Source organism: Diceros bicornis, chromosome 5 (assembly GCF_020826845.1).
Source record: "Diceros bicornis minor isolate mBicDic1 chromosome 5, mDicBic1.mat.cur, whole genome shotgun sequence".
NCBI lineage: Eukaryota > Metazoa > Chordata > Mammalia > Perissodactyla > Rhinocerotidae > Diceros > Diceros bicornis.
The window spans coordinates 5,908,009-5,923,621 of NC_080744.1; the positions used below are offsets into that span (position 1 = coordinate 5,908,009).

General features: G+C 39.0%; 2 protein-coding genes across 7 annotated transcripts in view; one reads left to right on the top strand and one right to left on the bottom strand.

The window, feature by feature from the left end:
• The window catches only part of MIS18BP1 (MIS18 binding protein 1), a 51,522-nt gene extending 42,978 nt beyond the window's left edge, over positions 1–8,544 (top strand). For 4 of the 6 annotated variants that reach the window (XM_058540645.1, XM_058540647.1, XM_058540648.1 and 1 more), the window contains exons 14-17: positions 90–238; positions 3,958–4,045; positions 7,285–7,339; positions 7,522–8,544. In XM_058540645.1, coding sequence (XP_058396628.1) covers positions 90–238; positions 3,958–4,045; positions 7,285–7,339; positions 7,522–7,625 — 396 coding nt within the window. In that variant the 3' untranslated portion in view covers positions 7,626–8,544. Of the gene's footprint in view, positions 1–89; positions 239–3,957; positions 4,046–7,284; positions 7,340–7,521 lie in introns of those variants that run through there. The other 2 variants (XM_058540649.1, XM_058540650.1) reach the window with 2 other exon arrangements.
• Positions 8,545–11,112: 2,568 nt separating this feature from the next.
• Positions 11,113–15,613, bottom strand: part of FANCM (FA complementation group M) — a 53,108-nt gene continuing 48,607 nt past the window's right edge. Inside the window, exons 21-23 of the mRNA XM_058540640.1 lie at positions 13,756–14,131; positions 11,884–12,175; positions 11,113–11,268 (exon numbers count right to left, since the gene is read on the bottom strand). Of these exons, the coding sequence (XP_058396623.1) occupies positions 11,130–11,268; positions 11,884–12,175; positions 13,756–14,131 (807 nt within the window). The 3' untranslated portion in view covers positions 11,113–11,129. The remainder of the gene's footprint in view (positions 11,269–11,883; positions 12,176–13,755; positions 14,132–15,613) is intronic.

Below are 15,613 nucleotides of genomic sequence, written 5' to 3' on the forward strand. Positions count from 1 at the left end.
CAGCTCATCAGCCCACCAAAAAACATTTTGTGATAATGAGAAATTCCATTTTTAGGGGTGCCTGCTGGTAATAAATATTTGCTTTCTAGTTGCCAAGTTTCCAGGACAGTCAAGAAGAAGATGATATTCTGCCAGATATGGACAGAAACCCAACAACTCCATCATCAGTTATCTTTCCATTGACAAAAACTCCTCAGTGTCAGCATGTCAGTCCTGGCATGCTAACCTCTATAAATAGGTAAATATACTTGTGCCTACATGTGCGTATATACATAATTGCTTTTATTTGATTAAATATCTGAAAGGATACACAAGAAACTTAAAACATTGGTGATCCCTAGGCAGAAGAACTAAGGTAGTTTGGGACAAGTAAGAGGGAGACTTTTTGAATTTTGAACTGTGTGAATATGGGAACTATTTGAAATATAAATAAAATTATGAAAAAATTGAGGTGGCCAACTGTCACAGAGAAAAGATGGAAAATGATAAGAATGAGGCCTGAGAATAGGCTCTTCCATTCGGCAGTTAAGTAGGCCAAAGCAGACCTTAGTAAGAGCAATTTCTGTGGGGTGTGAGAAGCAGGAGCCAGATGATAATGACTGAGAAAAAAGTATTCAGTACTCTCCATGAAGCTTGGTGAAATTTTAATTTACATTTTATTTGGCAGAAACATAATTTTTCCCTAGCAATCCACAAATTATTTTTTATTTTTGATTTAGTATTTAGTGCAGGTGAAAATATACTGAGAGCGTAATTTTGGACAAGTTTTGGGAAGCACTTTGGCCAAATAATCAAAAGCTTTAAAATATTCATCCCTTTGGCCCTTGAATTTTTATTAGCCAATTCTAAGGAAATAAGAGATTTGGGCAAGTATGTGTGTGCATTTGTATGAACAAAGATGTTCATCATAAAACATAATACTGAAAATTTGGAGATGACTTAAATGTCCAGTAAAGAAAGTTAAGAAATTATGTGTAACAACTAAAAATCATGACTTCAAGAATTTTTAATGAGATAGAATAATGTTCAGTGGATAATAGCTTTTAAAAGCTAGGAAATAAAACTACACAGCTGTTTTATGGCTGAGTACTATTGCATGGTATATATGTACTACGTCACCTTTATCCATTCATCTATTGATGGGCACTTAGGTTGTTTCCATATCTTGGCTATTGTAAATAATGCTGCAAGTGAACATAGGGGTGCAGATATCTCTCCAAATTACTGTTTTTGGACAGATACCCAGAAGTGGAATTGCTGGATTGTATGGTATTTTTATTTTTTTTTTTTTTTTTTTTTTTTTTTTATAATTTTATTTTTTTTTCCCCCAAAGCCCCAGTAGATAGTTGTCTGTCATAGTTGCACATTCTTCTAGTTGCTGTATGTGGGACACGGCCTCAGCATGGCCGGAGAAGCGTGTGTCCTGCGCACCCGGGATCCGAACCCGGGCCGCCAGCAGCGGAGCGCGCTCACTTAACCGCTAAGCCACGGGGCCGGCCCGTATGGTATTTTTAATTTTTTTATTTTTTTTCCTGAGGAAGATTTGCCCTGAGCTAACATCTGAGCCACTCTTCCTCTATTTTCTATGTGGGTTGCCACCACAGCATGGCCCTGATGACTGGTGTAGGTCCACACCCAGGAACCAAACCCAGGACGCCAAAGCGGATCACACAAAACTTAACCACTAGCCCACAGGTCTGGCCGCCATTTTTAATTTTTTGAGGAACCTCTGTATTGTTTTCCATAGTGGCTGCACAATTTACATTCCCACCAATAGCATACAAGGGTTCCCTTTTCTCCACATCCTCACCAACAGCTGTTGGTGACAACATGGCTGGATCTAGAGGGTATTATGCTAAGTGAAATAAATCAGACAGAAAAAACAAACAAAACAGAAACAGACTCATAGATACAGGAAATAAACTGGTAGTTACCAGATGGGGGAGGAGTTGGGGGGCTGGGTGAGATAGGTGAAGGGGATAAGAGGTACAAACTTCCAGTTATAAGATAAATAGGTCATGGGGATGTAATGTACAACATAGGAAATATAGTCAATAATATTGTAATAACTGTGTATGGGGACAGATCATTTCCTAGTGTATATAAATATCGAATCACTATGAGGTACACCTGGAACTAATAGGATATTGTATGTCAATTATACTTCAATAAAAAAATAAAAGCTACGTACGGTATGATCCCGATTTACATAATATGTATTCATAAGAGAAAGGAAATTTCTTGACCAAAACATCACCAGCCATTATCTCTAGGGTGTAGAATTACACTGATGTGGGTTGTGGTGGGATTTTCTGTATCACTTTTACAATTAAGGAAATATAGCTTTTTTTTTCTTATAGAGCACATGATGGACTCATTTGTATTATGAATATATGTCCTAAAATGTTTTTCTTATTTTAATAATTTTATTTATTTATTTATTTTCCCCCAAAGCCCCAGTAGATAGTGGTATGTCATAGCTGCACATCCTTCTAGTTGCTGTATGTGGGACGCAGCCTCAGCATGGCCGGAGAAGCGGTATGTCGGTGCGCGCCCGGGATCCGAACCCGGGCCGCCAGCAGCGGAGCACGCGCATTTAACCGCTAAGCCACGGGGCTGGCCCCTCTTATTTTAAAAAATGAGTTTCCTAGGCCTCTTCACTGTCTCTTGACTTCAACTCTAGTAATTGGCTTCCTTTTTATAACAATTTTGAAGCAGTTTTTATCACTTGAGAAGTGATCTCTTTGTAAAGGACGACAGACTCATGAGGTGCTGATCCTGAACAATGGACAAGGCTTACTCCCTTGCTACGCAGCAGCGTTTGTGGTTCACGTTAATATCTTTTTTTTTTTTTTTGTGAGGAAGATCAGCCCTGAGCTAACATCCATGCTAATCCTCCTCTTTTTGCTGAGGAAGACAGGCTCTGAGCTAACATCTATTGCCATTCCTCCTCCTTTTTTTCCCCAAAGTCCCAGTAGATAGTTGTACGTCATAGTTGCACATCCTTCTAGTTGCTGTATGTGGGACGCGGCCTCAGCATGGCCGGAGAAGCGGTGCGTCGGTGCGCGCCCGGGATCCGAACCCCGGGCCGCCAGTAGCAGAGCTCGTGCATTTAACCACTAAGCCATGGGGCTGGCCCCATGTTAATATCTTAATACGATCACATTACAAATTTCTACATCATACCTTTAAGGTTGCTCCCAGACAGTCATAAAGGAAAGGATAATCGATCATACAGGATCTTGGAGCCAAGAGAGGATTAGAATTGGTGTTCAGCTGGTATTTACTGTCATTTACTGTCATGGGAATTGTAGAGGGAATTGAGAATAAGTATTTTTTGGCTTCAATTTTCATCTGTAAATTTTGAGTCAAGCCTATTAGCTAAGAATGAGAAGGGAAAGAGATAAGGTAAAAATAAATGAGGAAAACTTCATAGTTGGTATGGAAAATACAAGAAAGGTGTAACTATGTAGAAATAAAAGGCTTGTGAACTGAATTGAAGATTCAGTACAGTTGGAAGCTGTAAATTTGTTGAGGGTTTTCATCACCAAGTATATCCTTGAAGTGGTCAGCTTTAAGATTGACTCTGGATGGGGAAGGAAGTGAACAGGAAAAGGGAGTGAAGGTGTATCAAGGGAGTCCAGGACCAGAAGTGTCAGTGAGTTTTGGAAAATAGAGGCAGCAAGATAGAGACTGGAAAGAGCACAAATGGGACGACGAACAATAAGCCAATCATAATGTCCTAGAATAGTCTTAATCAGTGCTGCCTTTAAAATGTTTGATTGAAGCATTTTGTCCATCTTTGTAGGTACACCATCGTCTTTTTTAAAATGGAAAAGAAAATGTACTTTTTAAAGATTGAAACACATTTTAAATTAATTTTGTCAACTGCTGTTCAACCTGTGGATACAAGTATGATAGTTAATGTTGACTTGAAATTATTTTATATTCAAACAGGAATGATTGTGATAAATATGTTTTCCGTATGCAAAAAAAACACAAAAGTAAAGGTGGCATTGTCTGGGGCAATATCAAGAAAAAAACGGTGAGTATTTTTATTCTTCATTCATTTATTCAACGAATGTCTGTTGAACAGCTATAATATCTGGCCGATTGTGGGAGTTCTGAGTTACGTAACTGTCCCGGCCCTCAAGATGCTTACAGCCTAACACAGGTCAATTATGGTATGAGGCCACTAGCAAGATAAGACGCAAGGGCTGTAGGATTACAGCTGGCAGCTCGAAGACTGAAGCATTTGAGCACGGTGAGAATCGATAAAATTTCTCATTTGAGGAGTCAGGTAGGGTGGGGAAAATACATACAGGTCAGGGAAGGACGTTTGCGGCAAGTCACAAAAGCATAATATCTGTTCGGTGATTGGGGGATAATCCAGACTAAGTGAATCATGATTGTCATAGGATAAGAAATTTCATCAAATCCTATGCACTTTCAAAATGGTTTCAAATGTTTTTCAGATTCAGCTACTTAATTTTTTTATGTGTATATATATATATATATTATATCTCTCTCTCAAGATTTAAATCTAATTACAGAAAAAATTTTAACTTCAAAGTTGCCTTAATAATCTAGATCCCTTTGAGAAAAGATTAGGAGAATCCTTTATCCTCTTGAATTTTTAAATTTTTAATTTCTGATTTTAATTTGTATAATTTATATCCAGATAAAAATAGAAATATTCTAGAAAAGCTAATTCACCTCAAATTTCCTCAAAGTAAATAGCTAATCTTAGAGAACGATAATTCGTGGGGGTGGAAGGGGGACTACCTTGTCTGCCTTCTGACCAGGTTATGGCCATCTCTTCCTCCCTCACCTGTGTTGAAATGTTTATACTGTACAGAGTCTCTAAACTGAACATCAGGATTAGAGTCACGTCCAATTTTTATGGGTTTCACTTGTCCACAGGAAGTGGTAGATACCCCTGGGGACCTTGGTTTAATAAAATCCACTTGGAGACTCAGTTCTTCCAAAGAACTCTCTCCTCCCTAATTCAAGATGCAGGCAGACGTCCTCTCAGTGTTCTTGGATTCTCTTTTTCCAGTCTCACATTCCTTATAAGAATGAAAACTGGGTTTGTTGCAAAGGACGTGAAATCATCTTATCATAGTGAGAAAGATGACGTCTAGTCTCTGTTCTGCCAGTAAGAAGCTGGGTTGCTTTGATGAGTATTTCTCAAACTTAAATATGCATAGGCATCTCCCAGGGAATCTTGTTAAACCACAGATTTTGATCCAGTACTTGAGATTCTGCATGTCTAATAAGCTCCAAAGCCAGCCCTGATGATCTAGTGGTTAAGATTTGGTGCTCTCACCACTGAGGCCCGGGTTCATCTCCTGGTCAGGGAACCACACCACCCATCTATAGGTTGTCATATTGTGGTGGCTGTGTGTGGCTGTGATGCTGAAAGCTCTGCCACTGGGATTTCAAATACCAGCAGCGTCACCCGTGGTGGCAGGTTTCAGCAGAGCTTCCAAACTAAGACAGACTAGGAAGAGGGACCTGGCCATCCTCTTCTGAAAAACTTGGCCATGAAAACCCTACAAAAAGTAGCAGAGCACTGTCTGATAGAGCGCCAGAAGGTGAGAAGATGGCGCAGAAGGGCCGGGCAGGGTCCTGCTCTGCTGTCCACAGGGGCACTAGGGGTCTGAATCGACTCGACGGCACGAACACCAACACACCAGCTCCAGGTGATGCTTATGCTGCTGGTCCCTGGACCACACTGAGTAGAAGACCTAATCCACGCAGTCTGTTCTCTCTGCACAATGAGAAGTTCATGTGGGTATATCCATAAGGGCCCTTACTATTAAGAACTTTTATTTCTCTGTATTTCTGACATCATCTTAACTACTTCTGGGCTTTTGTTTTTCTTAATGGGTTTTAGTTTGAGCAGTCTACCAAACTATAGTCTTTGTGATTTAGCCCCCTCGCCTTTTTTTTTTTTTTGGTGAGGAAGATTGGCCCTGAGCTAACATCTGCCAATCCTCCTCTTTTTGCTGAGGAAGACTGGTCCTGGGCTAACATCCATGCCCATCTTCCTCCACTTTATATGGGACGCCGCCACAGCATGGCCTGACAAGCTGTGCGTTGGTGCGCACCCAGGATCCGAACTGGCGAATCCCGGGCCACCGCAGCAGAGCGCACGCACTTAACTGCTTGCGCCACCAGGCCGGCCCCCCCATTTTTTTCATAGACTAATATTTTGTAGCCAATGTGTACAGATAGAAAGAGCAAAAGATTTAGTGTTAAAAGTTCTGATTTCAAGGTCTGACTCCCCATACCACCTTTATGACAAGGCAAGCCACTGGAGCTTTCTAATCTCATTTTATTCATGTGTGGTATGATGTGGGAGTCATGATATTGCTTTATCTCACTGAGTGGTTTTGAGGGCTAAATGATGTAATAGTGTTTTAACTCATTTCACGGGAAAAAAATACGTTGACATCACAATCTATGAACATGAGTTAGTATCTCAAGTTTCTTTCAACAATGCTTACCCTTAGTATAGTGGATATACTTGGGCATATTTTCTTTTCTATTCCTTTTCATTTGTTAAAGATAGCCAGCCATGGCCAGTAGTTTAAAAAGCATTGATGTAGGGCCAGCCCCGTGGTAGAGCGGTTAAGTGCATGGGCTCCGCTGCTGGTGGCCCAGGTGTGGATCCCAGGCGTGCACCCATGCACCGCTTGGCAGGCCATTCTGTGACGGCGTCTCATATAAAGTGGAGGAAGATGGGCATGGATGTTAGCCCAGGGCCAGTCTTCCTCAGCGAAAAGAGGCGGATTGGCAGATGTTAGCACAGGGCTGATCTTCCTCACAAAAAAAAAAAAAAAAGCATTGATGTATATGGGCATGCATTATACACTTAAAACTTGCTATATAAATTCCCATTTTAGCCAAGAATTTAAAGTACAGAGAATTTAAATTTTGCTAGTGTTAACGGAGTAGAATGAGTACTTAGTCGATTTTTGGCAACTTTCAGAGGCCCATGGACTGTCCTGTAACCATTGCAGCATTAGTCTGTAATGTTTTCTTCTAGTTGTGTTTGCCAGCAGTGGGAGACAACGTGGACTAAGTCATGGCTGTTGCCCTGGATCAATTCCACTTAAGAGAATTAGACACAATTTCACAGATAATTATATGTGATTAGATGTTGTTACAGGCACATGTTCAAAGTACTCTGGGGATAAAGCATGCTCGGTTGTGTCTAGGTGTGAGGCAGGCTTCACAGGAGGTACCAATCAGCTGTTAATATGAACTCTCTCATAGGTTGAAACTGATTTTCCAACTCCAACATTAAGAAGAAAAATCCCATTTAACAAAGGTAATTACTTATATCTTCATTTTGTAGCTCAGTTCTATTATAGGGTAGTCTCTTTATTAACATGGTACTAAAAGTAACTGCTCTCAAGTGGGTGGACTTACCCATTTGTTTATTAATTTTCAATTTCATTGAAATTACTTGTAGAAATTTATTAATCTTTTTTATTAAACTTCTCTTTACAGAATTAGCAGAAAACTCTGGTATTGGAAAACTTTTCACTAATGCTATGGAGTCTTTAGATGAAGAAGAGAAAGACTATTATTTTTCAAACTCTGATTCTGCATAGTAAAAATGAGAAAATATTTCCAAGATTTTTATCAAGAAGCAGACCTTTATATCTTCATTTGAAGTACATATATTTTCTTTATAATGTAGCTTCATATGAAACTGTGGACTCCTCTTCAAAGGTTTCATGTGTTTGTATTCAAAGTAAAATATCCTATAGAATATTCCTCATTGCTGCAGCTTACTAAAAATATAAGGAAAATTGTCTTGCTTGTATAGATATTTGTAAATTTCTGGGTTTGCAATATTAAAAAATATGTAGATAAGTCTCTCATAAGCATCTAAGTCTTTTACTTTAGGAAAATCATGTTCCAAAAAGATTTTTTAAAAGCTTTTGAGAAAATGTTGCTATCCTTAAGGGGGAAACATGGGGAAAAATAAAAGATAGATTGTACTGGTGGCTAGTGAATTCATGACCGTTTGAAGTTAGCATTTGTCACCAGTTAGTATACAAGCCAGAGTTGATCTAATGTTTAAATTACATGTTGTTGAAACTATTTGACATACTTTCTCCTGTTTTGCTTAAAACTTGTGATTGGCATATCTATGAAACCTATGTAAATTTAATTTATTGTTTTTTCAGTATTAGGTAGAATCAGAGAACAGATTTTGTTGCATTCTTAAGCCTTATTTACATATGCAGACATAGCTTAAATCTGGTCTCAATATTAAAAAGACTGGCTTAGACAAACATCAGGTAATGGATCTCCCAGTGTAAGGAGTCGATTTATTGTGTCATGTCACAGTATACACTGTTTTCCTTTTAGACAGGCAGCTTCTTTAGAAATAAACTTCTTTTAGCTTATTCTGCCATTATGTTTTAAAATTATGTTGACATATAATATTTTCCCTTTGGTTATAGTACATACCCTTTCTATCTAGTTAGATTGTTCAAATAAAGTTAGTTGACTTTTATACTATTTGTGTTTTGGGGGTTTGTTTTGTTTTTATTGAGGTCACAGTGGTTTAGAGCATTATATAAATTTCAGGTGTACATCATTATATTTCAACTTCTGTATAGACTGCATCGTGTTCACCACCAGAAGTCTAGTTTCCATTCGTCACCATACATGTGTCCCTTTACCCCCTTTGCCTTCCCCGCTTGGTTATTTTTTTAAATTACTGGATCATAGAAAGAAAACAAATATGAATTCTGTTACTGGTTCAGTTTGTTTCCTCAAAAAAATGCCACAACTTTTAGTAAAAACTACATTTTCTTGTTTCTTAGGAATGTAGTAATAACCATCAGTTATAGAACTAGGGGGTTTACAGAAATGCAAGATTTAAAAACAATAGGGCAGTTACACTGAGAGCATTCTTGAAACTACCATGACTGTTTCTGCCACAAAGACTTAATAGATGTAGGATGGAACAAATGAAAAGGATATTTTAGAGTGGCTCTAAAAGATACTGCTGTAGAACTTAAGTTGCCAATATTTGGTATAATACCATGCTGTTTGATGCTAATGGATAGTGTTTTAGGAGTTAGAAGTTGATTCCATAGTGGGAAACAAAGATAACTCTGAAATAGCATAGACATGACACAAATCAAAAGTGTCACCCCCCCCCCACTCTCCATGTTCCCTATGTCCTGTCAGACTTCATTCTGTTCTGTTGTATCCCACCTGCCAAGTCCCTGGTTAGTCCCATTTCTTTCCATCAGGTCATAAGATAAGATAAGCTACTAAGGTTTAATGTAACCTCCCAAGGACACTTACTTAAAAGTGGAAAAGAAAGACTTTAAGGGCTCAAAGACAATAAGATGGATTGATAATCAATAGGGTTGATTGATAGTTAGTTAGGCACTGCCAATGAAAGTACAGGAGACGGCCATGGCAGTTTAAACGTGGCTGGAGCTCTCTACACAGCAAGCATAAGTAAATGCAGTCCTCTAGGTTCCGTCCTTCACACCATGTTAATTTAGGAAATGTTTTGTCTGATGGGTGGACACCCAGAATCAGAGCTCGCTGGTGTCTTCGGGGGAGGTGCTGCGAGCTGGTTGAGGGACTGCATGCTTCCGGTGTGCAGCTGGGGCAGAGCGCCACCAGACGTCCCACCTACACGCACCCCTGACACCACGTAGCAGGAGCAAGCAGCAGCAAAACAGCACCCTGGAACCAGAAAGAGAAGCGCCTTTCCTCCTACTGACAACGCTTAAATCATGCTCACTGCAGGGAGAAATGCTCATAAAGTTCAGTCTGTTGTAGCAGAGCAAGATACTGAAGGGTGAATTTGAACCTGAGAGAGAATACACTGATAATTGCACATCAGCCAGTACTTATAGAACTTCTTTTCTCTCTGGCTTTGACAGAATTATTGAACAGCAGAAATAGGAGATCAGTTGCTTTCAGAAGAATTGAGAATTATTTATACTATCCCAAAGGAGATAAATTCACAATTAGAGTAAGTTTTTAGTGAAAGAGAACTGCATCCCATTACTGGGTACTGGTTCTAGATTTTCCAGTCTAAACCTGAATGAGCCACTCATTTCTGGGCCTAACTTTTGTCATCTGATGAGAAGGTAACTTGAATTAGATGAGCTCTGAAGTCCCGGCAGAGTCTCACATAAGGAAAGCTCTCTGCTGGGAGGTTGGTCCCACTGCCCAACAGTGTAACAGAAGAAAAATATAAGGCAAGAGGAGAATAAAGGACTCTGCGTGGGGGATAAAAACGTCCATAATTAAAGGCTGCTTTAGCTCCAGACGACTAGAAGGAAGGGCCTCAGATGTTGCAGATAAAAACATGGAGCCATCTTAAAATAGTAATAGCATCACAGACACAAGGTAATGGATCACGATGCAAGTCCACACTCAATAGCTCATCTATACTAAAAAGAAATTTTCCAAGTCCAGGCCGCTATACACTTCTTTGAATATGATATTTCAATGAAAAAAGTAGTGTAGGCTGGAGTAGGCTGGAGTTCATACGAATAGAATTTGACTGTACTTGCTTGGGACACCTTTGGTAAGATAAACATACTCAGATTTTCTAGTTTCCTAGTTACTGGGGTATTTATCTCACAATACACCTACCACCCACACCTTACCCAGTATGTATATAGACTCAGGACATTTAAAATAGTCTAAACGATATTATAGTTAATATATAGGAAAAACTTTATGACCACTGTTGGCAGCAGTCAGACACATCAACTTATGCTCAGAAATGACAACTTCAATACTATAATCTGGAAAAATTCCAAAATGCATCTCTAACTCTAGCTTTTACTTGCTTCACAGTACCATCAATAAACTTTTCTTTATTCAATTAAGGGGGGGTTTCATAATCTCATCAAAATGATAATTGATCAGGGGTTTTCTTTGTTAATAATTTATATAATCTATATAAATAAAAATGTATACAATATAAAATAATAGATATGGAGATATTCTCTTATTTACATATTTTAAACTGACAATCAAGTCGCAGCAGTGATACTGAAATGCATTTAGCACCGTGCGGGTTCTCTGATGACGGCACCTGGAGCAGTCCCTGGAGCAGTCCATCAGGCATCAGCTGTCAGTCTCCCCAGGTGAAGACCGTTTGGTAACATCTGCGTGTCAAATACATGGTGAATATATCTATAGATCTCCTCAGCCTTTTGATGAGTTACTTGTGCATACACACAGATTTCTTGAGGTGAGCTGAAAAATAAATTAGACAAAAACAATTCACTAGGACTTTTGACTTATAAAATTTAAATTCTTATCTTGCTTAAAGAACACAAAACATTGAAGCCTTAAGAAAATCATCGCTTCCTAAGCATTACATCCAGTTAATATGTCTTTAGCATTAGTTTAAATAAAACAAAAGCTTATTCTCTATACTTAAAATCGTATATAACAGTAATTTCAACATCTTACATGGGCCCTTAGTTTAATTAAAATTAACCTATTTTCTAAAAACTTTCTTTTCAAGCAATATAATAATCAAAAACTAGTAAAATTTTCAACTTGAACATTTTTCCAATTACAGAACTAAACAGCCTAGAAATGTCAGAATGCAAGATCAAGTGTAAGTGCCATCTGTCTACCATAGGGCTCAAAGCTCCTTAAAGGCAGTGCCTATCTTTTTCCCCGGAATTAATGTCCTCGGCTTCATGAAGTGACTGTCACACGCTGGTGAGGAAAAGTCTTTACTGAATGCAATAATTGAACAGGAACTATACCTCTTTATTTTTAAAAAATACTAAAATTCCTGTGAAATGCTCCTAAGGATCATTTAAAAGTAACTATTTAAAAATATTAAAACAGACATACCTGTTAGTCATCTTTTTCACAGATGAAAACTGGTGACACATATTTAATGCAGTTATATAACTTATATTGGGAATACTTAGATAAAACTGAAGTGCCTCACACTTATGACTGTTCACCACTGCTGGAACATGAATACCAACATTCTTTCTTTGTTCCACCAAAGACAGTTCCTTTAGCAAATCTGCAGTTTCTTCTTGGCAGGAACTGAAAAGAATTCGGATTCCAGCACCAATCAAGGTAGTCAGCAGGCTGTCATAGCTCTTTGTTCTCCTAAACATCCTCGATGTGTCTCCTAAATATTTCATAGTTAGGAAAATGCAAACCTTAGTGACTTACATTAAGTAGAATTGTTAATACTATATATTATTAAAATCCCAAGATCTACATACACCATTAAGCAAACTAGTGCCACATTATGCTAATGAGAAACTCTACAGCTAAGGATTTAGTGATTCTCAAGTAGCTGACAGAGAAAATAGGGAGAACTGTCTTGATGAGTGTCCTGAACCGGAATCCACACAGGATGGTGAGTACGCAGGGGAGAGCTTACAGTCCTAGATAATTGATTTCTGAAGGCCAAGGCCATAGTACCATCTCTGAAATTCTTCCTATACCGGTGATGAAAGATTCATTAAGATACAAAATTACCTTACGTATTTATTCCCAGAGGAACTCAATGTCCTGCACACCCATGAAAACATCACCTTTAACTCTTGCCTGTTAAGTTCCTTTCCTAGCTTTCCCATTCATTTTCTTTCCATTTCTACTGACATTCTTTCTTTGGCATTCTTCATTATGCCAAAAAAAAAAAAAGATACTTTTCCATAACTTTGGCCACGTTACTTTCTTTTTTATTCCAAATCTATTTCCTTTATAAAGGATATGTTGGTAAAGAGGAAATTATAGAGTTTTAGCACTAAGACCCAAGAGATCACCTTTTCAAGCCCTCACTTGTCAAATTAAAAAAAAAAACTAAAAAACTGGGTCACTGAAAGAGTGACTTATCCAAGATCACATGGTCTACCGGTGACAGCATGGGATAACGTTTGTTGCTCAATTCCCAAACCAACATTTTACATAAACTATTCCCTTTTACATGATGACTGTGTAATTCTTAAATTCTTCCATAGTGGCTTTCACCTGCACGATTTCACTTAAGCTTCATAACATCACGAGATGAGTGGGACAGTATATGATTAACTCCTCGGAGGGAGTGATTTGTCAGTGCAACGTCACATAGCGACGGAGACACCAGGACTCAGTGCGTCTTCTGATTCCACATCCCACAATCTTCTCACTATTCTCAGGGGCTCCTCATACTATTAAATTTTACCCATAGAAATTCCCCAAGTGGAGCTCCAATCCCGCATTTCCAAATGCATCCTAGGCACCCATTTCAGTGACGCACTGAGAATCTTAACATGTTCAAAACTGAACACTCCTTGTCCCTCAAATCTGCTGCTTCTCTTATATTTATAATTTTGATAAGCAGCACCACTACCTAACTGCCCAGTAACCACAAAACTGGTCAACTCAAGAGCAATTCTTGACTCCTCCCACCAACTCCTGCTAATCCTCCCCTGTAAACCTCCTGAATCCTATCTCCCTTTCCCCACTGCTGCCTTATTTAAGGCCTTCCTTTCTGGGGCTCCTGAAAAAGACTTTTGATTGGTTCACTTGCCTTTCATTTCTCACTGTTCAATTCTCATAAGCTGCATTTAAACACAATGACTAAAGAAAAACATTATGGCATTATGTAAATATGAAATGACATTCATGAGTCGGGTATTTACATTCCACATGGTGACAGTGGAATGAACTAAATAATAGTCAAGTTCCTTTACAGCCTTATAAACATTTTAAAATACAAACCTGTTTTTTCTCTGTCCTTTTCCACAATCACACATATTCTTTCAAACATGCTCTGCAGGTGCTGGATCTGTTCAATGAGCTTGTTCTTACTGATACTATTCAACATCTCAGACTGAGGCCTCCTCTCCACCACCATGCGGTTACTCACAATGTAACCACCACCGTGAAGAGGGCAGACCTCTACCTGTAAGCCATGAACTGCTCGCAGGGAAGAAATTACTTCTGAACCAGAAGTGATTTCACGACTATCTACAAGAATACAAGTTCTCTGGCCCTCCTGTGGAAGTTTAAGAGAAGCATGTGCGCCAGCCAAATGTGGTCTTGAGTTGGAACAGCATGCCACTGAAGTGCTAGAATCCTCCAGAGCACCACCAGCCTGAAAAAGTGGAAAACATCCATCACAATCAGATTAAATATATATCAGCGCCATCAACTTCTAACACCTGAAGATGATTTTTCCTTACTGATATTTTTTCTTTTTTTTACTGTTTTCTTCCTTCAACATGACCAAAGTGACTATGCAGATGAAGGACCAAGCCACACTTCATACCTAGTAGGACGGTTATAATTTAAAAAAAAAAAAAGGAAAGTAAGTGTTGATGAGAAAGTGAAAAAACTGGAATGTATATTGCTGGAGGGAATGTAAAATGGTGCAGCCACTGTGGAAAACAGTTTGGCGATGCCTCAAAAAGTTAAACACAATTACCATGTGACCCAGTAATTCCGCTCCTAGGTATAGACTCAAAAGAACTGAAAACAACGACTCAAATACTTGTATGCCAATGCTGGTTCATTTTGGAAAATTCTTAGCCATTGCCTGTTCAAATATGCCTTCTACCCTATTCTCTTTCTCTAATTCCAATTACAAGTCCCTGAGACTAGTGGACACAATCCCACAGCTCTTGGATGCTCCGTTCTGTCTTTTCACTCTTCCTTGTGTTTCACATTGGCTAGTTTCTATTGGCCTAGCTTTAAGTTTGTTGGTTCTTTCCATGGCTGTGTTGAGTCTACTAATGGGCCCATTGAAGATATTCTTCATCTCTCTTACCACGTTGTCCATTTCCAGCATTTCCACTTTGTTGTTCTTTATATTTTCCACTTCTCAGATGATATTCCCTATCTGTTCATGCATGTTTGTTTGACTTTTCCACTAGAGCCTTTAACATATCAATCATGGTTATTTTAAATGCCCTGTCTGATTAGTTCCAACAACTGGGTTATATCTGAGTCTAATTCTTGAGAAAGTGTTTTTTTTCTTCCTTCTACATATCTTGTAACTTGTGGTTGAAAGCCAAACATCTTGTAGGAGTGTAGTAATTGAGGTAAATAGTATTTATGCCTAGAAATAGACATGTCTTTCTTTTGCTAGACCTTTACTGTGTGGGGTTGAGTCAATCTAGTCAAAAGCTGAGTTGGGTTTGGGTTTTCTTATTGCTATCTATGATTACTCTAGGTACAAGCAGAGACTTCAAACTCCTGTTGTGTTACTCTGTATTTACGTTGGGGGCTGGGTTGCCAGATGACTTTCTAAATGTTCTCTCAGCTCTAGGGCCTTGCTGTGAGCCTGCACCTCAGAGAGGTTCTCTCCTACATTCTTGTCCCTCTCTCAGCAGTAGATTGCTCTGATTTGTTACTTAGTGCTTGCTAGCCTGGTTGGAGGGAGCGCTAGGAGTTGGCGGGGGCAGGGTGTTCTGTTGTCCTGATTCAGCCTCTCTTGGGCAGGACTTGTGTCCCTTGTCTCAGAGGTGGACCGTGTCAGTGATCCTGCCCTCCCTCCCAGTGGTTAGAGATCTCTAATGTTCTAGGCCCAAGATGTCCTGCCCCTTTCTCAGGTGTGGGGCATTTTATTCTTATTCCC